Below are 26,391 nucleotides of genomic sequence, written 5' to 3'. Positions count from 1 at the left end.
ATCATTGACTGGCTACCCCTGTCGTTGAGTTCCTTGTTTATTTATGAGTTGTTTGTGTATTGTAATTCAGCTTGACAGTATGCACGTGGTGAATGTTCCTCAGCGATCAACTATTTTGTCATGTGGTTCTGTTAAAATGTCAGTTCTATTTGTGCAACACACCCTTTGCTTACCCTCCCTCAGCCCCATCCCAACACCCCCCTCTGCTTACCCTCCCTCAGCCCCATCCCAACACCCCCCTCTGCTTACCCTCCCTCAGCCCCATCCCAACACCCCCCTCTGCTTACCCTCCCTCAGCCCCATCCCAACGCCCCCCTCTGCTTACCCTTCCTCAGCCCCATCCCAACGCCCCCCTCTGCTTACCCTCCCTCAGCCCCATCCCAACGCCCCCCTCTGCTTACCCTCCCTCAGCCCCATCCCAACGCCCCCCTCTGCTTACCCTCCCTCAGCCCCATCCCAACACCCCCCTCTGCTTACCCTCCCTCAGCCCCATCCCAACACCCCCCTCTGCTTACCCTCCCTCAGCCCCATCCCAACACCCCCCTCTGCTTACCCTCCCTCAGCCCCATCCCAACACCCCCTCTGCTTACCCTCCCTCAGCCCCATCCCAACGCCCCACCTGTTTAACAGTCATGATATTATTGAAAGTGTTCCTACAGTATATCTATGTATCTATATGTATATTCTGTACTTTTCTTTCCTTTCTTTGATCCTGTCTCCTCTGCTGTTTGCATGGTAGTGTACAGCAGGGATGGCCAACTCAGGGTTGGGCTCAATTCCATTTAAACTACAGTCAATTCAGGAAGTACACTGAAATTCCTATTCCAATTATCTTCAATACTTTTCAACGAAGAATACTTGGAATTGGAATTGACTTTACTTTTGGAATTGAGTGGAATTGGAATGTAGTTGACCCCAACCCTGTCCAGGCCAACCATCCTTCTGGAGAGCTAGGAGTCCTGCAGAGGCTGCAGTAGAGAGGAGGGACGGCCTGCTGTACATTCACTGTATGTACATCTCCCAATGCATGAAACCTTCCTCTTTCTCTGTCCTTTCTACTTGATTACAGATCTGTCTCTCTCTATCTTTCTAGTTGAACAATCATTTGCTTCGGTGAGAAGAGGAAGGAGAACAAGGTTAAAATGTCTCTGAACGTTCCGGGCCTGATCGTCATGGCGATCTTCTACTTGCTGATCCTAGGCACGGGGATCTGGGCCTCGATGCGCTCCAAGAAGGTGGAGAGGAAGTGTACCGGGTCGGACGGGATGGAGATCACGCTGCTTGCCGGACGCAACATCAACCTTTTGGTGGGGATCTTCACTCTGACTGGTAAGCAGCCAATCAGATTGGGTCTTGTAGAGACCATGCCCAAACAGAGTGGGGTTTACTGTTACCATAAACCTGACAAGTTTCAAGTTTCTTCAATATACTGGTCGGAATCTTCACACTGATTGGTGAGAGGGAGGGAGGGAGGGAGGGAGGGAGGGAAGGAAAGAGGGAGGAAGGGATGGAAGGAGAGAGGGAGGGAGGGATGGAAGGAGCTTATTCTGAGAGCTTACACAAATATCAACAACCAATGAGTCAACTGCATATCTGTTTACTAGCACCAGGGGAAGTGTTGAATATCAGATGTCTTTCGACTGCATGCCTACTTGACGCCACTAAACATCTCTTAACATGTTACTGACAGCTTGTTGATAGTTGTTTATGGTGGGACTCTCAGAAGGAGGTGTTACTGTATTGGTATATATTGGCCCATGTGGATGTGTTCCTGTTAACATCTCTCTCTCTCTCTCTCTCTCTCTCTCTCTCTCTCTCCTCTCTCTCTCTCTCTCATCCTCTCTCTCTCTCTCTCTCTCTCTCTCTCTCTCTCTCTCTCTCTCTCTCTCTCTCTCTCTCTCTCTCTCTCTCTCTCTCTCACTCTCTCTCTCTCTCTCTCTCTCTCTCTCTCTCTCTCTCTCTCTCTCTCTCTCTCTCTCTCTCTCTCTCTCTCTCTCTCTCTCTCTCTCTCTCTCTCTTTTCCCTACAGCTACGTGGGTTGGAGGAGGGTTTATCCTGGGTATAGCGGAGGCTGTCTACAACCCCACCCTGGGTCTGGTCTGGGCTCTGATGCCAGTCCCCTACATACTCACCTTCTTCCTGGGTGAGTCATATGACCTCTAACCCCACGGTCTGACCCCAGTGCTGATATGAGCTGTATATACGGAATAGGGGGCCAATTTTAGACGTACCTTCAACTCATCTGCTCTAGCACTAACTCTTGTGTTACCCAGTAACACAGATAAACACGCCTGTGTGCTATGAGGTCATCTGGAAACGTGCTCAGCAGGCCGAAACAGGATACGCGTTATGAAACAGGATACGCGTTATGAAACAGGATACGCGTTATGAAACAGGATACGCGCTATGAAACAGGATACGCGCTATGAAACAGGATACGCGTTATGAAACAGGATACGCGTTATGAAACAGGATACGCGTTATGAAACAGGATACGCGTTATGAAACAGGATACGCGTTATGAAACAGGATACGCGTTATGAAACAGGATACGCGTTATGAAACAGGATACGCGTTATGAAACAGGATACGCGTTATGAAACAGGATACGCGTTATGAAACAGTAGAGGGAGCTACTAAAGCTGAGACATGTTCTCTACTGAACAGAACCAATGGGGGCATCCTAAATGGCACCCTATTCCATAGTGTAACGACCCTGGGTTTATAAGCGAGGACATGGACTCGGCCGCTTTAGCTGCACAGTCGATAGCGCGCTGGACTTCGGACTAGAAGGTCGAAGGTCGAGATCTGCTCCCTGCTGTTTCATTACAGTATATAGTGTACTACTTTGACCAAGCCTTATTGGCCCCTGGTCAAAAGTAGTGCACTATATAGGGAATAGGGCCCTGGTCAAAAGTAGTGCACTATATAGGGAATAGGGCCCTGGTCAACAGTAGTGCACTATATAGGGAATAGGGCCCTGGTCTAAAGTAGTGCACTATAGAGGGAATAGGGCCCTGGTCAACAGTGGTACACTATATAGGGAATAGGGCCCTGGTCAACAGTAGTACACTATATAGGGAAAAGGGCCCTGGTCAACAGTAGTGCACTATAGAGGGAATAGGGCCCTGGTCAACAGTAGTACACTATATAGGGAACAGGGCCCTGGTCAACAGTAGTACACTATATAGGGAAAAGGGCCCTGGTCAACAGTAGTGCACTATATAGGGAATAGGGCCCTGGTCAACAGTAGTGCACTATATAGGGAATAGGGCCCTGGTCAACAGTAATAACCCTAACCCTAACCCTAACCCACATATCATATCCATAGCAACACTGAATGTACAAAACATTAAGAACACCTTCCTAATATAGAGTTGCACCCCCACATTTTGCCCTCAGAACAGCCTCAATACGTCAGGGACATGGATTCTACAAGGTGTTGAAAGCGTTCCACAGGGAGGCTGGCCCATGTTGACACTAATGCTTCCCACAGTTGTGTCAAGTTGGCTGGATGTCCTTTGGGTGGTGGACCATTCTTGATACACACAGGAAACTGTTGAGCATTAAAAACCCAGCAGCGTTGCAGTTCTTGACAGAAACCGGTGCACCCGGCACCTACTACCATACCCCCGTTCATAGGCACTTAAATATTTTGTCTTGCCCATTCAACCTCTGAGTGGAACACATACACAATCCATGTCTCAATTGTCTCAAGGCTTAAAAATCCTTCTTTAACCCGTCTCCTCCCCTTCATCTCAGTAACATTACCATGTCTTCTGGTCTCAGTAACATTACCATGTCTTCTTATGGTCTCAGTAACATTACCATGTCTTATGGTCTCAGTAACATTAGTCTTCTTATGGTCTCAGTAACATTACCATGTCTTATGGTCTCAGTAACATTACCATGTCTTATGGTCTCAGTAACATTACCATGTCTTCTTATGGTCTCAGTAACATTACCATGTCTTCTTATGGTCTCAGTAACATTACCATGTCTTCTTATGGTCTCAGTAACATTACCATGTCGTATTGTCTCAGTAACATTACCATGTCTTCTTATGGTCTCGATAACATTAGTCTTCTTGTTGTCTCAGTAACATTACCATGTCTTCTTATGGTCTCAGTAACATTACCATGTCTTCTTATGATCTCGGTAACATTACCATGTCTTATTATGGTCTCAGTAACATTACTAGTCTTCTTATGGTCTCAGTAACATTACCAGTCTTCTTATGGTCTCAGTAACATTACCGTGTCTTCTTATGGTCTCAGTAACATTACCGTGTCTTCTTATGGTCTCAGTAACATTACCGTGTCTTCTTATGGTCTCAGTAACATTACCGTGTCTTCTTATGGTCTCAGTAACATTACCATGTCTTCTTATGGTCTCAGTAACATTACCATGTCTTCTTATGGTCTCAGTAACATTACCATGTCTTATTATGGTCTCGGTAACATTAGTCTTCTTATGGTCTCAGTAACATTACCATGTCTTCTTATGGTCTCAGTAACATTAGTCTTCTTATGGTCTCGGTAACATTACCATGTCTTATGGTCTCAGTAACATTACCATGTCTTCTTATGGTCTCTGTAACATTACCATGTCTTCTTAGTGTCTCAGTAACATTAGTCTTCTTATGGTCTCAGTAACATTACCATGTCTTATGGTCTCAGTAACATTACCATGTCTTCTTATGGTCTCAGTAACATTACCATGTCTTCTTTGGTCTCAGTAACATTACCATGTCTTCTTATGGTCTCAGTAACATTACTATTGTCTGTGTTCCAAATGGTACCATATTCCCTATATGTTGTATTACTTTTGACCAGAGGCTGTCAATAAAGAGCCACACGTGGCCCCGTGTGGCTCAGTTGGTAGAGCATGGCGCTTGCAACGCCAGGGTTGTGGGTTCGATTCCCACGGGGGGCCAGTACAAAAAAAGTATGAATGTATGTACTTGTAAGTCGCTCTGGATAAGAGCGTCTGCTAAATGACTTAAATGTAATGTAAATGTAAAGAAGCATTTAAACGAGCACTAACTTCCTTCATACTGCAGTCAGAGTTCATCTCAATGGGGAAGTAGATAAAGGGCTTCACTGCCAAAATCCCCAAACTATCCCTTTAAAGGCTTGATCTGGTCTCAGTTTCATTAGCCACATGGTCTTAGTTACAGTGTGATGTCATTCAAAACTGCTTTTACACACTGTCCTAAATTTGGTCTCCCAGTGACATATCATTCATGTCAACAGTTAAGCCATACGAGAACCATATATAGTGAGAGTCGGCCCAAGTTCTGGAACTTTTTATGTTTTTTGTAGTTCTAGAAATTCAGTTACATATCATTGTTTAAATATTCCCAATGTAATGTTAACGGGGCGCTAACATGACTGCTATAGAATGTTGACGTGTCATGTAAATGCATCATAATGCAGAAACCTCAATGTCCCACCTCTCTAAACCATATGTCTCCAGACCATGGAGTTAATGTCCCACCTCTCTAAACCATATGTCTCCAGACCATGGAGTTAATGTCCCACCTCTCTAAACCATATGTCTCCAGACCATGGAGTTAATGTCCCACCTCTCTAAACCATATGTCTCCAGGCCATGGAGTTAATGTCCCACCTCTCTAAACCATATGTCTCCAGGCCATGGAGTTAATGTCCCACCTCTCTAAACCATATGTCTCCAGGCCATGGAGTTAATGTCCCACCTCTCTAAACCATATGTCTCCAGGCCATGGAGTTAATGTCCCACCTCTCTAAACCATATGTCTCCAGGCCATGGAGTTAATGTCCCACCTCTCTAAACCATATGTCTCCAGGCCATGGAGTTAATGTCCCACCTCTCTAAACCATATGTCTCCAGACCATGGAGTTAATGTCCCACCTCTCTAAACCATATGTCTCCAGACCATGGAGTTAATGTCCCACCTCTCTAAACCATATGTCTCCAGACCATGGAGTTAATGTCCCACCTCTCTAAACCATATGTCTCCAGACCATATAGTTAATGTCCCACCTCTCTCAACCATATGTCTCCAGGCCATGGAGTTAATGGCCCACCTCTCTTAACCATATATCTCCAGGCCATGTAGTTAGTTATTTTCCACCATAATTTGCAAATAAATTCATTAAAAATCCTACAATGTGATTTTCTGGATTTTTTTCCCTCATTTTGTCTGTCATAGTTGAAGTGTATCTATGATGAAAATTACAGGCCTCTCTCATCTTTTTAAGTGGGAGAACTTGCACAATTGGTGGCTGACTAAATACTTTTTTGCCCCACTGAATGTCTCCAGGCCGTGGAATTAATGTCCCACCTCTATAAACCATATGTCTCCAGACCATACAGTTAATGTCCCACCTCTCTAAACCATATGTCTCCAGACCATATAGTTAATGTCCCACCTCTCTAAACCATATGTCTCCAGACCATACAGTTAATGTCCCACCTCTCTAAACCATATGTCTCCAGACCATATAGTTAATGTCCCACCTCTCTAAACCATATGTCTCCAGGCCGTGGAATTAATGTCCCACCTCTCTAAACCATATGTCTCCAGACCATATAGTTAATGTCCCACCTCTCTAAACCATATGTCTCCAGGCCGTGGAATTAATGTCCCACCTCTCTAAACCATATGTCTCCAGACCATATAGTTAATGTCCCACCTCTCTAAACCATATGTCTCCAGACCATACAGTTAATGTCCCACCTCTCTAAACCATATGTCTCCAGACCATATAGTTAATGTCCCACCTCTCTAAACCATATGTCTCCAGACCATATAGTTAATGTCCCACCTCTCTAAACCATATGTCTCCAGACCATACAGTTAATGTCCCACCTCTCTAAACCATATGTCTCCAGACCATATAGTTAATGTCCCACCTCTCTAAACCATATGTCTCCAGGCCGTGGAATTAATGTCCCACCTCTCTAAACCATATGTCTCCAGACCATATAGTTAATGTCCCACCTCTCTAAACCATATGTCTCCAGGCTGTGGAATAATGTCCCACCTCTCTAAACCATATGTCTCCAGGCCATGGAGTTAATGTCCCACCTCTCTAAACCATATGTCCCTAGACCATATAGTTAATGTCCCACCTCTCTAAACCACATGTCTCCAGACCATGGAGTTAATGTCCCACCTCTCTAAACCATATGTCTCCAGGCCATATAGTTAATGTCCCACCTCTCTTAACCATATGTCTCCAGGCCATGGAGTTAATGTCCCACCTCTCTAAACCATATGTCTCCAGACCATGGAGTTAATGTCCCACCTCTCTAAACCATATGTCTCCAGACCATATAGTTAATGTCCCACCTCTCTAAACCATATGTCTCCAGACCATATAGTTAATGTCCCACCTCTCTAAACCATATGTCTCCAGACCATACAGTTAATGTCCCACCTCTCTAAACCATATGTCTCCAGACCATATAGTTAATGTCCCACCTCTCTAAACCATATGTCTCCAGGCCGTGGAATTAATGTCCCACCTCTCTAAACCATATGTCTCCAGACCATATAGTTAATGTCCCACCTCTCTAAACCATATGTCTCCAGGCTGTGGAATAATGTCCCACCTCTCTAAACCATATGTCTCCAGGCCATGGAGTTAATGTCCCACCTCTCTAAACCATATGTCCCTAGACCATATAGTTAATGTCCCACCTCTCTAAACCACATGTCTCCAGACCATGGAGTTAATGTCCCACCTCTCTAAACCATATGTCTCCAGGCCATGGAGTTAATGTCCCACCTCTCTAAACCATATGTCTCCAGACCATGGAGTTAATGTCCCACCTCTCTAAACCATATGTCTCCAGACCATATAGTTAATGTCCCACCTCTCTAAACCATATGTCTCCAGGCCATGGAGTTAATGTCCCACCTCTCTAAACCATATGTCTCCAGGCCATGGAGTTAATGTCCCACCTCTCTAAACCATATGTCTCCAGACCATATAGTTAATGTCCCACCTCTCTAAACCATATGTCTCCAGACCATGGAGTTAATGTCCCACCTCTCTAAACCATATGTCTCCAGACCATGGAGTTAATGTCCCTCCTCTCTAAACCATATGTCTCCAGACCATATAGTTAATGTCCCACCTCTCTAAACCATATGTCTCCAGACCATATAGTTAATGTCCCACCTCTCTAAACCATATGTCTCCAGGCCATGGAGTTAATGTCCCACCTCTCTAAACCATATGTCTCCAGACCATGGAGTTAATGTCCCACCTCTCTAAACCATATGTCTCCAGACCATGGAGTTAATGTCCCACCTCTCTAAACCATATGTCTCCAGACCATGGAGTTAATGTCCCACCTCTCTAAACCATATGTCTCCAGACCATATAGTTAATGTCCCACCTCTCTCAACCATATGTCTCCAGGCCATGGAGTTAATGGCCCACCTCTCTTAACCATATATCTCCAGGCCATGTAGTTAGTTATTTTCCACCATAATTTGCAAATAAATTCATTAAAAATCCTACAATGTGATTTTCTGGATTTTTTTCCCTCATTTTGTCTGTCATAGTTGAAGTGTATCTATGATGAAAATTACAGGCCTCTCTCATCTTTTTAAGTGGGAGAACTTGCACAATTGGTGGCTGACTAAATACTTTTTTGCCCCACTGTATGTCTCCAGGCCGTGGAATTAATGTCCCACCTCTATAAACCATATGTCTCCAGACCATACAGTTAATGTCCCACCTCTCTAAACCATATGTCTCCAGACCATATAGTTAATGTCCCACCTCTCTAAACCATATGTCTCCAGACCATACAGTTAATGTCCCACCTCTCTAAACCATATGTCTCCAGACCATATAGTTAATGTCCCACCTCTCTAAACCATATGTCTCCAGGCCGTGGAATTAATGTCCCACCTCTCTAAACCATATGTCTCCAGACCATATAGTTAATGTCCCACCTCTCTAAACCATATGTCTCCAGGCCGTGGAATTAATGTCCCACCTCTCTAAACCATATGTCTCCAGACCATATAGTTAATGTCCCACCTCTCTAAACCATATGTCTCCAGACCATACAGTTAATGTCCCACCTCTCTAAACCATATGTCTCCAGACCATATAGTTAATGTCCCACCTCTCTAAACCATATGTCTCCAGACCATATAGTTAATGTCCCACCTCTCTAAACCATATGTCTCCAGACCATACAGTTAATGTCCCACCTCTCTAAACCATATGTCTCCAGACCATATAGTTAATGTCCCACCTCTCTAAACCATATGTCTCCAGGCCGTGGAATTAATGTCCCACCTCTCTAAACCATATGTCTCCAGACCATATAGTTAATGTCCCACCTCTCTAAACCATATGTCTCCAGGCTGTGGAATAATGTCCCACCTCTCTAAACCATATGTCTCCAGGCCATGGAGTTAATGTCCCACCTCTCTAAACCATATGTCCCTAGACCATATAGTTAATGTCCCACCTCTCTAAACCACATGTCTCCAGACCATGGAGTTAATGTCCCACCTCTCTAAACCATATGTCTCCAGGCCATATAGTTAATGTCCCACCTCTCTTAACCATATGTCTCCAGGCCATGGAGTTAATGTCCCACCTCTCTAAACCATATGTCTCCAGACCATGGAGTTAATGTCCCACCTCTCTAAACCATATGTCTCCAGACCATATAGTTAATGTCCCACCTCTCTAAACCATATGTCTCCAGACCATATAGTTAATGTCCCACCTCTCTAAACCATATGTCTCCAGACCATACAGTTAATGTCCCACCTCTCTAAACCATATGTCTCCAGACCATATAGTTAATGTCCCACCTCTCTAAACCATATGTCTCCAGGCCGTGGAATTAATGTCCCACCTCTCTAAACCATATGTCTCCAGACCATATAGTTAATGTCCCACCTCTCTAAACCATATGTCTCCAGGCTGTGGAATAATGTCCCACCTCTCTAAACCATATGTCTCCAGACCATATAGTTAATGTCCCACCTCTCTAAACCATATGTCTCCAGGCCGTGGAATTAATGTCCCACCTCTCTAAACCATATGTCTCCAGACCATATAGTTAATGTCCCACCTCTCTAAACCATATGTCTCCAGACCATACAGTTAATGTCCCACCTCTCTAAACCATATGTCTCCAGACCATATAGTTAATGTCCCACCTCTCTAAACCATATGTCTCCAGACCATATAGTTAATGTCCCACCTCTCTAAACCATATGTCTCCAGACCATACAGTTAATGTCCCACCTCTCTAAACCATATGTCTCCAGACCATATAGTTAATGTCCCACCTCTCTAAACCATATGTCTCCAGGCCGTGGAATTAATGTCCCACCTCTCTAAACCATATGTCTCCAGACCATATAGTTAATGTCCCACCTCTCTAAACCATATGTCTCCAGGCTGTGGAATAATGTCCCACCTCTCTAAACCATATGTCTCCAGGCCATGGAGTTAATGTCCCACCTCTCTAAACCATATGTCCCTAGACCATATAGTTAATGTCCCACCTCTCTAAACCACATGTCTCCAGACCATGGAGTTAATGTCCCACCTCTCTAAACCATATGTCTCCAGGCCATATAGTTAATGTCCCACCTCTCTTAACCATATGTCTCCAGGCCATGGAGTTAATGTCCCACCTCTCTAAACCATATGTCTCCAGACCATGGAGTTAATGTCCCACCTCTCTAAACCATATGTCTCCAGACCATATAGTTAATGTCCCACCTCTCTAAACCATATGTCTCCAGACCATATAGTTAATGTCCCACCTCTCTAAACCATATGTCTCCAGACCATACAGTTAATGTCCCACCTCTCTAAACCATATGTCTCCAGACCATATAGTTAATGTCCCACCTCTCTAAACCATATGTCTCCAGGCCGTGGAATTAATGTCCCACCTCTCTAAACCATATGTCTCCAGACCATATAGTTAATGTCCCACCTCTCTAAACCATATGTCTCCAGGCTGTGGAATAATGTCCCACCTCTCTAAACCATATGTCTCCAGGCCATGGAGTTAATGTCCCACCTCTCTAAACCATATGTCCCTAGACCATATAGTTAATGTCCCACCTCTCTAAACCACATGTCTCCAGACCATGGAGTTAATGTCCCACCTCTCTAAACCATATGTCTCCAGGCCATGGAGTTAATGTCCCACCTCTCTAAACCATATGTCTCCAGACCATGGAGTTAATGTCCCACCTCTCTAAACCATATGTCTCCAGACCATATAGTTAATGTCCCACCTCTCTAAACCACATGTCTCCAGGCCGTGGAATTAATGTCCCACCTCTCTAAACCATATGTCTCCAGACCATATAGTTAATGTCCCACCTCTCTAAACCATATGTCTCCAGGCCATGGAGTTAATGTCCCACCTCTCTAAACCATATGTCTCCAGGCCATGGAGTTAATGTCCCACCTCTCTAAACCATATGTCTCCAGACCATATAGTTAATGTCCCACCTCTCTAAACCATATGTCTCCAGACCATGGAGTTAATGTCCCACCTCTCTAAACCATATGTCTCCAGACCATGGAGTTAATGTCCCTCCTCTCTAAACCATATGTCTCCAGACCATATAGTTAATGTCCCACCTCTCTAAACCATATGTCTCCAGACCATATAGTTAATGTCCCACCTCTCTAAACCATATGTCTCCAGGCCATGGAGTTAATGTCCCACCTCTCTAAACCATATGTCTCCAGACCATGGTCAAAGGTTCAAACTACACTCTATTCCCCTCTGGGCCCTGGTCAAACTACACCCTATTCCCCTCTGGGCCCTGGTCAAACTACACTCTATTCCCCTCTGGGCCCTGGTCAAACTACACCCTATTCCTCTATGGGCCCTGGTCAAACTACACCCTATTCCCCTATGGGCCCTGGTCAAACTACACTCTATTCCCCTCTGGGCCCTGGTCAAACTACACCCTATTCCTCTATGGGCCCTGGTCAAACTACACTCTATTCCCCTCTGGGCCCTGGTCAAACTACACCCTATTCCCCTATGGGCCCTGGTCAAACTACACTCTATTCCCCTCTGGGCCCTGGTCAAACTACACCCTATTCCTCTATGGGCCCTGGTCAAACTACACTCTATTCCCCTCTGGGCCCTGGTCAAACTACACCCTATTCCTCTATGGGCCCTGGTCAAACTACACCCTATTCCCCTCTGGGCCCTGGTCAAACTACACCCTATTCCCCTCTGGGCCCTGGTCAAACTACACCCTATTCCTCTATAGGCCCTGGTCAAACTACACCCTATTCCCCTATGGGCCCTGGTCAAACTACACCCTATTCCCCTCTGGGCCCTGATCAAACTACACCCTATTCCCCTCTGGGCCCTGGTCAAACTACACCCTATTCCTCTATAGGCCCTGGTCAAACTACACCCTATTCCCCTCTGGGCCCTGATCAAACTACACCCTATTCCCCTCTGGGCCCTGGTCAAACTACACCCTATTCCCATCTGGGCCCTGGTCAAACTACACCCTATTCCCCTCTGGGCCCTGGTAAAACTACACCCTATTCCCCTCTGGGCCCTGGTCAAACTACACCCTATTCCCCTCTGGGCCCTGGTCAAACTACACCCTATTCCTCTATAGGCCCTGGTCAAACTACACCCTATTCCCCTCTGGGCCCTGATCAAACTACACCCTATTCCCCTCTGGGCCCTGGTCAAACTACACCCTATTCCCCTCTGGGCCCTGGTCAAACTACACCCTATTCCCCTCTGGGCCCTGGTCAAACTACACCCTATTCCCCTCTGGGCCCTGATCAAACTACACCCTATTCCCCTCTGGGCCCTGGTCAAACTACACCCTATTCCCCTCTGGGCCCTGGTCAAACTACACCCTATTCCCCTCTGGGCCCTGGTCAAACTACACCCTATTCCCCTCTGGGCCCTGGTCAAACTACAAAGGGAATAGGGTGCCATTTGGAACGTGACCTATGTGTAACTTGATCACTGGAGCAGAATGCTTCCAACTGGGCCATAGGTGTCCTCCACACACACACACACACGCACACGCACACACACACACGCATATCCACACCAACATCCACACGCACACTCACACGCACACACGCGCAAATGAAACATCTGTCCAGTACGTTGTTTTATGACAAAAGAACACGTCGTAAAGCTAGAGGGAAATGATTTGTCGTAGTTATGGGCTATGGGGTGAGTGGTGGGGGGCGTGTGTGTGTGTGTGTGTGTGTGTGTGTGTGTGTGTGTGTGTGTGTGTGTGTGTGTGTGTGTGTGTGTGTGTGTGTGTGTGTGTGTGTGTGTGTGTGTGTGTGTGTGTGTGTGTGTGTGTGTGTGTTTAGTAGCTTTGATTGGAAATCAGGAAATGTAACATGATCCCCTTGGCGTTGTTTTGATCCATTGTTTGTCCGGCGCTCGGCTGGCAATAACAAAACAGAAAAAGGTGTTGTGTTATCAGAGGTCAACACCTGTTTGTTTTAAGTTTCCTATTGTTTTATTATCCCCCCTCCATCCTCCTCCTCCTTTTCCTCCCACCTCTCCACCCCCCCCCTCCATCCCCCTCTTCCTCTCTCTCTCCCCCTCCATCCCCCTCCTCTCTCTCTCCCCCTCCATCCCCCTCCTCTCCACCCACCCTCCCTCCTCTCTCTCCACCCACCCACCCTCCCTCCCTCCTCTCTCTCACCCCTCCCCCCCCTCTCCCTCCCCCCTCCATCCCCCTCTCCCTCTCTCTCCCCCCTCCATCCCCTCCTCCTCTCCCTCTCCCCTCCATCGCCTCCTCTTCTCCCTCTCCCCTCCATCCCCCTACTCCTCTCTCTCACTCCTCCATCCCCTCCTCCTCTCTCTCCCCCCTCCATCCCCTCCTCCTCTCTCCCCCCCTCCATCCCCTCCTCCTCTCTCTCCCCTCTCCATCCCCCTCTCCCTCTCTCTCACCCCTCATCCCCCTCTTCCTCTCTCTACCCCTCCATCCCCCTCTCCCTCTCTCTCCCCCTCCTACTCTCTCTCACTCCTCCATCCCCTCCTCCTCTCTCTTCCCCCTCCATCCCCTCCTCCTCTCTCTCACCCCTCCACCCCCTCTCCCTCTCTCTCCCCCCTCCATCCCCCTCTACCTCTCTCTCCCCCCTCCATCCCCCTCTACCTCTCTCTCACCCCTCCATCCCCCTCTCCCTCTCTCTCCCCCCTCCATCCCCATATCCTCTCTCTCTTTCTGATGCAGGTGGTTTTTTCTTCGCCAAGCCAATGAGGGAAAACAAGTATGTGACGATGATGGACCCGTTCCAGATAAAGTATGGCAACGTCCTGAGCAGCCTGCTCATCTTCCCAGCGCTCATTGCAGACGTCCTGTGGGTCGCTAGGACGCTGGTCAGCCTAGGTAACCAACTGATTCAATGTTTTATTGTGGCCCTAGAATGACCAACTTATACAATGTTTGAAGTTTGCCTAGGTAACCAACTGATACAATGTTTGAATGTTGCCTACGTAACCAACTGGTTCTGCAGTACAGTATGTTCTCCAACCCTCGACACGCACGCACGCACACACACACACACCCACACCCACACCCACACCCACACCCACACACACAACATCTCTGAAGGGGCTAAAGAAAATATAATATCATAGATACTCCTCGACATCAGAGGTCAAACATTCAAATATATGTGGTGAAGTTCAAGTCAAAGGTCAAGAGTAGAGGTCAAAAGGTCACAGGCAGGCTGAAAAACCTAGTAGTCAGCGATGTGGCGATCTGACACTTTTCTGTTTAAGGACGTAGGTGCGTCTTGGCCAGGCGGGCGGGTCCAAGCTGGGCTGACCCTGGCCCTGATTGGAGAGAGGTAGACCTGGATTTACTCATGTTTAATCTACTTATTGATAATTTTCTCTATTTAAATATTTATTTGTGCATTATTATTATTATTATTTGATATTCTTTAGTTCCTTAGTTCTGAATAGTTATGATGTAACCTGATGATGATGATGATGATGATGATGATGATGATGATGATGATGATGATGATGATGATGATGATGATGATGATGAATCTTCGAGTGAGAGAAGGAACTCAGAGACTCAGTAGGCTTCTTCCGATATGAGCCGTTTTGCTTTCTTCGGTTCAAAAAATATACATTTTGACAGGCCTGTTGCTTGACCATTGCTCTTTGGTTGCTTCAAGGTTTGAAACAGACCCTGCCCTGCTTAGGTCGAGGCTAGAACCCATTGTTGACCTAAACTGAAAAAATGCTATGATTATATGGACATCAATGGACAGACAGCATAGACAGTTGAAGTCAGAAGTTTACATACACTTAGGTTGGAGTCATTAAACCTAGTTTAAAACCACTCCACAAATTTCTTGTTAACAAACTATAGTTTTGGCAAGTCGGTTAGGACATCTACGTTGTGCATGACACAAGTAATTTTTCCAACAATTGTTTACAGACAGATTATTTCACTTATAATTCACTGTATCATAATTCCAGTGGGTCAGAAGTTTACATACACTAAGTTGACTGTGCCTTTAAACAGCTTGAGAAATTCCAGAAAATGATGTCATGGATTTAGAAGCTTCTGATAGGCTAATTGACATCATTTGAATATATTGGAGGTGTACCTGTGGATGTATTTCAAGGCCTACCTTCAAACTCAGTGCTTCTTTGCTTGACATCATGGGAAAATCAAAAGAAATCAGCCAAGACCTCCACAAGTCTGGTTCATCCTTGGGAGCAATTTCCAAACGCCTGAAGGTACCACGTTCATCTGTACAAACATTAGTACACAAGTATAAACACCATGGGACCACGCAGCCGTCATACCGCTCAGGAAGGAGGCGCGTTCTGTCTCCTAGAGATGAACGTACTTTGGTGCGAAAAATGCAAATCAATCCCAGAACAACAGCAAAGGACCTTGTGAAGATGCTGGAAGAAACGGGTACAAAAGTATTTATATCCACAGTAAAACGAGTCCTATATCGACATAACCTGAAAGGCCGCTCAGCAAGGAAGAAGCCACTTCTCCAAAACCACCATAAAAAAGCCAGACTATGGTTTGCAACTGCACATGGGGACAAAGATTGTACTTTTTGGAGAAATGTCCTCTGGTCTGATGAAACTTTGGGATGGCCATAATGGAAAAAGGGGGAGGCTTGCAAGCTGAAGAACACCATCCCAACCGTGAAGCACGGGGGTGGCAGTATCATGTTGTGGGGGTGCTTTGCTGCAGGAGCGACTGGTGCACTTCACAAAAAAGATGGCATCATGAGGCAGGAAAATTATGTGGATATATTGAAGCAACATCTCAAGACATCAGTCAGGAAGTTAAAGCTTGGTTGCAAATAGGTCTTCCAAATGGACAATGACCCCAAGCATACTTTAAAAGTTGTGGCAAAATGGCTTAAGGACAACAAAGTCAAGGTATTGGAGTGGCCATCACAAAGCCCTGAGCAAGGAGGCCTACAAACCTGACTCAGTTACACCAGCTCTGTCAGGGGGAATGGGCCAAAATTCACCCAACTTATTGTGGGAAGCTTGTGGAAGGCTACCCGAAAAGTTTGACCCAAGTTAAACAATTTAAAGGCAATGCTACTAAATACTAATTGAGTGTATGTAAACTTCTGACCCACTGGGAATTTGATGAAAGAAATAAAAGCTGAAATAAATAATTCTCTCTACTATTATTCTGACATTTCACATTCTTAAAATAAAGTGGTGATCCTAACTGACCTAAGACAGGGCATTTTTAACTAGGATTAAATGTCAGGAATTGTGAAAAACTGAGTATAAATGTATTTGGCTAAGGTGTATGTAAACTTCCGACTTCAACTGTATGTATATAAAAAGGTTACATTTATAATGTGTACTGTTAATCGTATATAGCAATAGAAAAAAATTATACTGTACTTGACCCGGCTCACCACTGTTTCTAGGATATTACTTTAGTATTTGCAGTACATTTATGCGGTACACAAAGTAGCCATAAGTTATAACCAGCATTTAGTTTCCAGAAGGAGAAGCAGAGTGGTTCAGCTATACAGCAGTAGGTGATCAGCTAATCACTGATAACGGTCTGTGAACATTCTATTGTTGATGATGCTCAGTGTTCTGAGTGTTCCTTGGCTCAGTGTTCTGAGTGTTCCTTGGCTCAGTGTTCTGAGTGTTCCTTGGCTCAGTGTTCTGAGTGTTCCTTGGCTCAGTGTTCTGAGTGTTCCTTGGCTCAGTGTTCTGAGTGTTCCTTGGCTCAGTGTTCCGTTGCCTTCCCTGTGTGCTGCAGGTGGCACTATGAGTGTGATTCTGGACCTGCCCTATGTCTACTCCATCTGTATCAGCTCTGTGGTGGCCATCATCTACACTCTACTGGGAGGACTCTACTCTGTAGCCTACACCGACGTCATCCAGCTCATCCTCATCTTCCTCAGTCTGGTGAGTGACATTTTGAATCCAATCCTGCCCAACTTTATTTAAAGAATATTTCAGCTTGATCAGTCATAGCCCTTCAAATCGAATCCAACTTTATTTGAAAGGAATTGCCAATATACGTAAAGGCCCAGTGCATTCAAATCGAGATGCTCTTGTGTTTTATATATATATTTCCACACTAGGTTGGAATAATACTGTGAAAATGTGAAAATTATGATATTGCCATTTTAGTGTAAGAGCCGCCTGAAATTTCTGCTAGTTGTTCTAGGATCGAGTTTTGGCCTGGCCTGGTGACATCACCAAGCAGTAAATGAGTTAATAGACCAATAAGAAAGAGTTCCAAACCTCTCGGCCAATAACAGACCACTTACAGACAGTCCTACATAAGTTCTTTGTAAATTGCTCTTTGTTAAGAAGTTATTTTTGTTTCTTGTTTGACCTTATTAATTGAAAACAATTACAGTAAAGTACTTAATTATTTGATATTGAGATAAAAAAAGAAACAGCCTCATTGGACCTTTAACAATGTGTATTTGTCAGCTTTCTACCGTAGGTTGGAGGACATGTATTTTGGGGAGTGCAGTGAAAACAGTGGGAGCTACTTTACTTGAAATGTTCTGGAAGTAAAATACTCAGTGATCCTCATGTTGTTGTTGTCACAGTGGATCTGTTATGATGACCAACCCTAACTCCTCCCCCTCTCCTCCCTTCACCTTCCTTCCCCCCTCCCCTTGCTTCACCTCTCCCCCTCCCCTTGCTTCACCTCTCCCCCTCCCCTTGCTTCACCTCTCCCCCTCCCCTTGCTTCACCTCTCCCCCTCCCCTTGCTTCCCCTCACCTCTCCCCTCTCCCCCCTCACCTCTCCCCTCTCCCCCCTCCCCCCTCCCCTCGCTTCCCCTCTCCCCCCTCCCCTTGCTTCACCTCTCCCCCTCCCCTTGCTTCACCTCTCCCCCTCCCCTTGCTTCACCTCTCCCCCTCCCCTTGCTTCACCTCTCCCCCTCCCCTTGCTTCCCCTCACCTCTCCCCTCTCCCCCCTCACCTCTCCCCTCTCCCCCCTCCCCCCTCCCCTCGCTTCCCCTCACCTCTCACCTCTCCCCCCTCATCTCTCCCCTCTCCCCCCCTCATCTCTCCTCTCACAGTGGATCTGTGTGCCATTTATGATGACCAACCCAAACTCCATGGACATCACTCTGACCGCATTCAACGAAACGTTCCAGGCCCCATGGGTCGGCAAGCTGGAGCTGAGAGACGCGGGGAAGTGGATTGACGACTTCATGGTTCTGGTGAGTGACCGGAAACACACAGATGTAGGTACACACACACACACAAGTATCATAGGTACACACACTAACTTGCGGCTGACGTCGATGTTGATGATGACACTGCTCCCAATTGTGGTTATTGATGAGGTTGCGTTTGTGCCATTGCATGTGGCTGTGCAGGCCAATGCGAGACCCACATGGTTTGCCACATGAAGGGCAGGTGAATTCTCCACCAGAGAGCTGCACCATGGTTTCGCCGTGCACGCCATTCCATCCTCCTCTCTGGGAGTCTTTGGCTCCGTCTTTGTGCCTGCTGCACAGGGTCTGTTTTTATCCTCTCTGTACTCAGAGAAGATCTCTGTCTTTCTGCTGTACTTCAAATCATGTTGCCACCTTACGGATGTCCTTGACTGTCCTTAATAACTCTACAAATAATCATGTATGTGTTTAATGTAGATTATCACATCAGATGTGTTTTCAAATCGATGTAAAGAAATACCATTGGAGTAACAATCAAGTGTCATAAATGAAACCAATCAAATTGTTTCGATTGTGACCATTTTAGTTTTGATCATTTAAATTTATTTTGGACTTTAAATGAATCCCCATAGCTAAGATATGACTAGCAGCTATATTTTGGACTGATATACACCCCCCCAAAAACATATTTTTAGTCCCAAAACCATTTAGAAATATATATTTTCAGTATTGATACTTCTTAAAAATACAGAAGATTTATTAACTTGTTCACAAATTTTCTTTGAAATGTTGGCAGACTCACCATGTGGCCGTGATGCAGAGGAATGCATTTCCTGATTACAATTGTAGGGGTGTGGCTTATTAAGGCACATTCATTCTATAGTCTTTTAATGTGTCGGTGGTGTCATCAAAACTGGGAACAACATTCAGATCAGTATGTTTCCATTTCATAATAGAACAACTCAGGATGATCTATTGAAGTCCCAGTGTTGAAGAATTACAAAAATCATTATTTGTTTTATTGTCAAACAATAATTTTAGGAGCCATGGTGGAAGACCGCCACCTCCCAATATAAATAGGTACAGTAAATGAACAATGGTGTTGTACTATATTAATTCACCGATGTGTCTGTTATTGCTTTGGAATGGACTAGAATATGTCATGATGATTTTTATTTTTGTAATTAGTTGTATTTATTTTACTGGGGACAGCAATTTGAACCACTTCTGTAGAATGACCCATATATTTGTGAAGCATTTTAAAACTGATGTTTCTCAGCCTCATTCTCCTGATAAGTGTTGATTGTTCCATAGAATTAGAACGAATAGAATAGAACAGTTTACCTGTCAAATTCCCATGGTCAGAGCTTCCAAGTCCATTCTACTCATTCTAGTTCTACGGGGTTGTTGTTTTCCTTTGGGGTCTTAGACTTCTGGCCTATCAGCTGTTCTCCTGGTGTCCCACCTCATTAAAAGTATATATTCACTATATTCTCTAAATGACAAAACAGACACCTTGATGAAGGCGTAGGCCCAATACACATTGGTGTAATTTAATAATGACCTAGCCCGTTCATTAAAGGCTTTTTAAAATGTCAAACCCACACGAGTGGCTGGACGTGGATTTGTTTATGCCACTTAGCACCTGTTAGTGATGAGATGTTGTGTTCTCAGGCTCTGGGAGGCCTGGCCTATCAGGCCTTCTACCAGAGGATCCTATCAGCGTCGTCCTACACCCAGGCTCAGGTCACCTGCTTCGCCTCCTCAGCTTTCTGCCTGGTGCTGGGCATCCCGTCTGTCTTGGTGGGGGCTGTCGCTGCATCCACAGGTCTCACACTCACTCTCTCACACTCTCTCACTCACACACACACACACACACGCACACGCACACGCACACGCACACGCACACGCACACGCACACACCTACCTTAGTGAGGGTTTGTGACAGAACAGTATAACTCCACAGGAAGTGTCTGTTTTTATGCAACAAGCACAAAATGGCCACCCAGTTGTTGCACTAGAAATGGGTCAGTGAGGGTTTGTGAACCTACAATAAAAAGATGTGTGTTCTTTCACAAACTGGACCAATGACAAATGTTTATTTATGTGTTGTGTTGTTCAGACTGGAACCTGACTAGCTATGGTTCTCCGACCCCATACGAGCGCGGCCAGGCCGGATCCATCCTCCCCATCGCCCTGCAGTACCTCACCCCCTCCTACGTCTCCATCATCGGCATTGGGGCCGTCGCTGCCGCCGTGATGTCATCCATGGACTCCGCTCTCCTCAGCTCCGCCTCCATGTTCTCCTCCAACATCTACAAGAATATCATCAGGAATCAGGTCGGAGAACATTACGAAACGTCACTTCGTTGTTGTTTCAATGTTGTTTCAACTTCACTTCAATGTAACTTCGTCACAAAACCCACCAGTGGACTTCTTTTAATTACGTTATTGTGACGTTATTGTGACGTTAGAAAGTCCTCCTAAAGGCTCTTAAAACGTCACAAACACCAACAAGTCGTCATAAAACGTCACAGAACCACCGAAACGTCCCCAAATGACCAAACTCAGTCAAACATCAACACCACTGGCATACATTGAGACAGAAAACAGACGTTTATCAATCCAGACTGTTGGCAAAACAACCACAATCCTGTTATAGCAAGCACTTCTATTTTGACACACTCACATGTATGAAAACACACACACACACACACACACACACACACACACACACACACACACACACACACACACACACACACACACACACACACACACACACACACACACACACACACACACGTCTCCATTTGGCCCTCATGCTGTTCTAGGAGACAGAGGATACATTTTTGGGGGGAGGGTTTTGAATTCAAATGTATCTGGGGGAAAGATGTTTTTCGTTCCTGTTTTTCTCTGTTGGGGGTCTGAAAACGAGGGCTTTTGATTGGTTAAGAGCATTATGTATAGACAACCTTGTGTTGTGTGGGCAGCTGCATGATATTTACAGCCAATCACTATATTACACATTATACACACACGCCTACTGCCGGCTTATCTAACCACTATATTACACATTATACACACACACACACACACGCCTACTGCCGGCTTATCTAACCACTATATTACACATTATACACACACGCCTACTGCCAGCTTATCTAACCACTATATTACACATTATACACACACGCCTACTGCCAGCTTATCTAACCACTATATTACACATTATACACACACACACACACACGCCTACTGCCAGCTTATCTAACCACTATATTACACATTATACACACACGCCTACTGCCAGCTTATCTAACCACTATATTACACATTATACACACATGCCTACTGCCGGCTTATCTAACCACTATATTACACATTATACACACATGCCTACTGCCAGCTTATCTAACCACTATATTACACATTATACACACACGCCTACTGCCAGCTTATCTAACCACTATATTACACATTATACACACACGCCTACTGCCGGCTTATCTAACCACTATATTACACATTATACACACACGCCTACTGCCAGCTTATCTAACCACTATATTACACATTACACACACACGCCTACTGCCAGCTTATCTAACCACTATATTACACATTACACACACACACACACACGCCTACTGCCAGCTTATCTAACCAGCTTATGTAAGCCGGCATATTACACATTATACACACATGCCTACTGCCAGCTTCGAGAAGTAATGGGACCTATTCAAAGACTGACTGACTGACTGACTGACTGACTGACTGACTGACTGACTGACTGACTGACTGACTGATTGACTGACTGTGTGTCTGTGTGTCTGTCTGTCTGTGTCTCACTGTGTATTCACTGTGTGTTTTGTTGTTGTTCAACACTTTGGTCTTGAACGCTAATGTAATTGTTTCCATTCAGTCCGACCGTGGAATGTTACCCATAATGCACTGTACGATATAGGGCAGTGTTTAAAGAGGAACAACTGTAGCTACATTATTCAATGCTGTTAGTGAGGCTCAGTTTAGGTTCAGCTCGTATGAAATACAACGTCACCAGATTGATAAAAGGTCAAAAGAACAGCTAGTAAGAAATAGTGTCACCACTGGATTGATATAATGTTATGTCAGGACATTTTCAGTTATCGGGCCGTTTTCAGTTTTCAGTTATCGGGGCGTTTTCAGTTATCGGGGCGTTTTCAGTTATCGGGGCGTTTTCAGTTATCAGTTATCGGGACGTTTTCAGTTATCAGTTATCGGGCCGTTTTCAGTTATCAGTTATCGGGATGTTTTCAGTTATCGGGCCGTTTTCAGTTATCAGTTATCGGGACGTTTTCAGTTATTGGGGCGTTTTCAGTTATCTGGGCGTTTTCAGTTATCGGGGCGTTTTCAGTTATCTGGGACGTTTTCAGTTATCGGGGCGTTTTCAGTTATCGGGACGTTTTCAGTTATCGGGGCGTTTTCAGTTATCGGGGCGTTTTCAGTTATCGGGACGTTATCAGGACGTTATCAAGATGATATCAAACAAAGCCCCTTTGGGTCACTCCTTACAGTGGCTAGAGTCAGTGGTGGAAAAAGTACCCAACTGTCATACTTGAGTAAAAGTAAAGATACCTTAATAGAAAATGACTCAAGTGAAAGTCACCCAGTAAAATACTACTTGAGTTAAAGTCTGAAAGTATTTGGTTTTAAATATACTTAAGTATCAAAAGTAAATGTAATTGCTATAATATACTTAAGTGTCAAAAGTAAACGGTAAAGTATACATCTTCTAGTTCCGTATATTAAGCAAACCTGACGGCACCATTTTCTACCATTTTTTTATTTTACAATAGCCAGGGGCACGCAGACAGCATCGTCCTCTTTCTGACCAGACAGCATCGTCCTCTTTCTGACCAGACAGCATAGTACTCGTTCTGACCAGACAGCATCATCCTCTTTCTGACCAGACAGCATCGTCCTCTTTCTGACCAGACAGCATCGTCCTCTTTCTGACCAGACAGCATCGTCCTCTTTCTGACCAGACAGCATCGTCCTCTTTCTGACCAGACAGCATCGTCCTCTTTCTGACCAGACAGCATCGTCCTCTTTCTGACCAGACAGCATCGTCCTCTTTCTGACCAGACAGCATCGTCCTCTTTCTGACCAGACAGCATCGTCCTCTTTCTGACCAGACAGCATCGTCCTCTTTCTGACCAGACAGCATCGTCCTCTTTCTGACCAGACAGCATCGTCCTCTTTCTGACCAGACAGCATCGTCCTCTTTCTGACCAGACAGCATCGTCCTCTTTCTGACCAGACAGCATCGTCCTCTTTCTGACCAGACAGCATCGTCCTCTTTCTGACCAGACAGCATCAGATGGATGGGTTATACATACAGGGGCGTGGTTTCCTTCACTTGGATGCTTTCTCCAGTGAGATACATTTCCTTAAATTCGGAAGAGGCTGAACACACAGAGAGACGAAAGATACATTATATTATATGTTTTTTTTTTCTTGGTCATTTTTTGGGTGAAAGCTTGGCTTGGCATCCATGAATACACACCACTGGACATGAATATTATCAGCCAATCGGATCCCCTCCACCATATACGGACTGTAAAAAGGCACACATGCGCATGTTTGCATACACAAAGGATCTTACAAACTTCTTATTTAACCTCTAGGCAGAGAGAGGCAGGGGGTGATAGTCATTTATTGTGTTTCTCCTACCCACTGTGCCTCCATCTTGGATCTGTCCTGACCACTGTGCCTCCATCTTGGATCTGTCTTGATCTGTGCTGACTACTGTGCCTCCATCTTGGATCTGTCTTGATCTGTGCTGACTACTGTGCCTCCATCTTGGATCTGTCTTGATCTGTCCTGACCACTGTGCCTCCATCTTGTGTCTCTCTCTCCTCCAGGCCTCAGACAGGGAGATGCAGTGGGTGATCCGTAGCTCGGTGGTGGTGTGTGGCCTGGCGGGGACGGCCCTGACCTTCCTGGATAACAGTGTTCTGGTTTTCTGGCTGGTGGGCGTTGACATGTCATACACCATCATGTTCCCACAGCTTGTCTGTGTCCTCTTCTTCAAGGTAGGGGTGGATGAGTGGGTGATCGTCACAGGAGGCTGCTGAGGGGAGGACGGCTCATAATAATGGCCGAATCGGAGCAAACGGAATGGCATCAAACACCTGGAAACCATGGAAACCATGTGTTAGATACCGTTCCACCTATTCCGCTCCAGCCATTATCACCAGCACGTCCTCCCCAATTATAGTGCCACCAGCCTCCTGTGGTGGACGTGTGTAGAGATGATTTGTGAATTCTGCATGTCACGATATCCATCTGCAGTATCTATTCATCTATCTAGTGATTTGTTCATTCCGCTAGGTGTCCAACGGTTACGGTGCCAGTGTGGGGTATTTCCTAGCGTTGGTCCTCCGTATCCTGAGTGGGGAACCCCTCATCAACCTTCCCCCTGTCATCCACTTCCCTGGGTTCAGGAAGGACGCGGAGGGCGTGATGACCCAGTTCTTCCCGTTCCGTACCACCATCATGCTGACGTCTCTCTGCTCCATCCTCATCACCTCCTGCGTCACCTCCGTCATCTTTAACAAGGGGCTGCTGTCGGAGAGGTGGGACGTGTTTCAGATCAAGAGGTCGCAGGCCAAAGTCACGGCGCTGACCAAGCTTAAGAAAGAGGAGAGTAAAAAGGACTACGCGAAGGCCAAGGAGGCGGTGGTGAACAAACAGCTTCTGGACACCAGCTGCTGAACAGGGGAGAACGATGGAAACTGAGGACGGCCATATTGAGGCAAAGGGTTTCGTTGGTCGGGCGGACATTTTGTGTTTCTGCTGAGGACTCGGAAGGATTTGGAGACGGGAGGATGGTCGAAAACACGCAACAACAACAACAAAAATAACCCCCATTATGACATCATGTGGTCATAAAACATTGTGTTGCTGGTAAAAATGACCAGACACTTGGCAGTTTCCAGTGACCCGGGTTAATTAGACAAAAGCAATGTCGCAAAGAAAAACGGCAGCTCTACGAGAAACGTTCTAATGAACGACAACATTTCCTTTTCCACAGAGGTGGAGTTTTATTTTGTCTGACTTTCTTTATTGAGACAAATGATCGAAATTATCGTGTTTTTCTAATAAACGATGATTGCTGAATACTTTTGAAGGTACGCGGGGCACGTGATGTCATCACATCACTATAAAGCAGTTTATACCCCACAGTTCATTCTAAATGCTGACTGCTTGCTAAATCTATTTCTAAACTATAAAAGAAAATACTGTTTCTTTGCAGGACAAGGATTGTCTTGACTTTCAAGAAAGCCTGAATTGCTTTGCTTTGCTTTGCTGATTGGCTGAATGCAAGTTTCACCATCTTAGCCCCTACACCCTAGACGTCAAACTCATTCCACGGAGGGCAGAGTGTCTGCAGGTTTTCGCTCCTTCTACTTGATTGATGAATTAAGGTCACTAATTTGTAAGGAATTCCCTTCACCTGGTTTTCGAGGGCTTAATTGAAAGGAAAAACCTAAAACCAGCAGACAACTAGGCCCTCCATTGGAATGAGTTTGACACGCCTGTCCTAGACACTCCTGTCCTAGACACTCCTGTCCTAGACACTCCTGTCCTAGACACTCCTGTCCTAGACACTCCTGTCCTAGACACTCCTGTCCTAGACACTCCTGTCCTAGACACTCCTGTCC

The 26,391-nt window shown here is 45.5% G+C and overlaps 1 protein-coding gene and 1 non-coding gene across 2 annotated transcripts; both read left to right on the top strand.

The window, feature by feature from the left end:
- Window positions 1-1,105: 1,105 nt before the first annotated feature.
- LOC129856057 (high affinity choline transporter 1-like) lies at window positions 1,106-26,368 on the top strand. The gene is made up of 9 exons (XM_055924193.1): window positions 1,106-1,329; window positions 2,030-2,143; window positions 14,246-14,401; window positions 17,297-17,445; window positions 18,581-18,724; window positions 20,357-20,510; window positions 20,805-21,022; window positions 24,589-24,759; window positions 25,058-26,368. Exons 1-9 carry the CDS (start codon window positions 1,143-1,145, stop codon window positions 25,439-25,441), a joined length of 1,677 nt encoding a protein of 558 aa, XP_055780168.1. The 5' UTR covers window positions 1,106-1,142; the 3' UTR covers window positions 25,442-26,368.
- On the top strand, window positions 4,861-4,936 carry trnaa-ugc (transfer RNA alanine (anticodon UGC)). Its single transcript has one exon. It is a non-coding gene; the product is annotated as a tRNA-Ala (tRNA).
- Window positions 26,369-26,391: the final 23 nt, after the last annotated feature.

This window comes from Salvelinus fontinalis, chromosome 5 (genome assembly GCF_029448725.1).
Source record: "Salvelinus fontinalis isolate EN_2023a chromosome 5, ASM2944872v1, whole genome shotgun sequence".
Lineage (NCBI taxonomy): Eukaryota > Metazoa > Chordata > Actinopteri > Salmoniformes > Salmonidae > Salvelinus > Salvelinus fontinalis.
The sequence above is the reverse complement of the archived record's forward strand: the minus strand, read 5'-3'. Positions and strand labels throughout refer to the sequence as shown.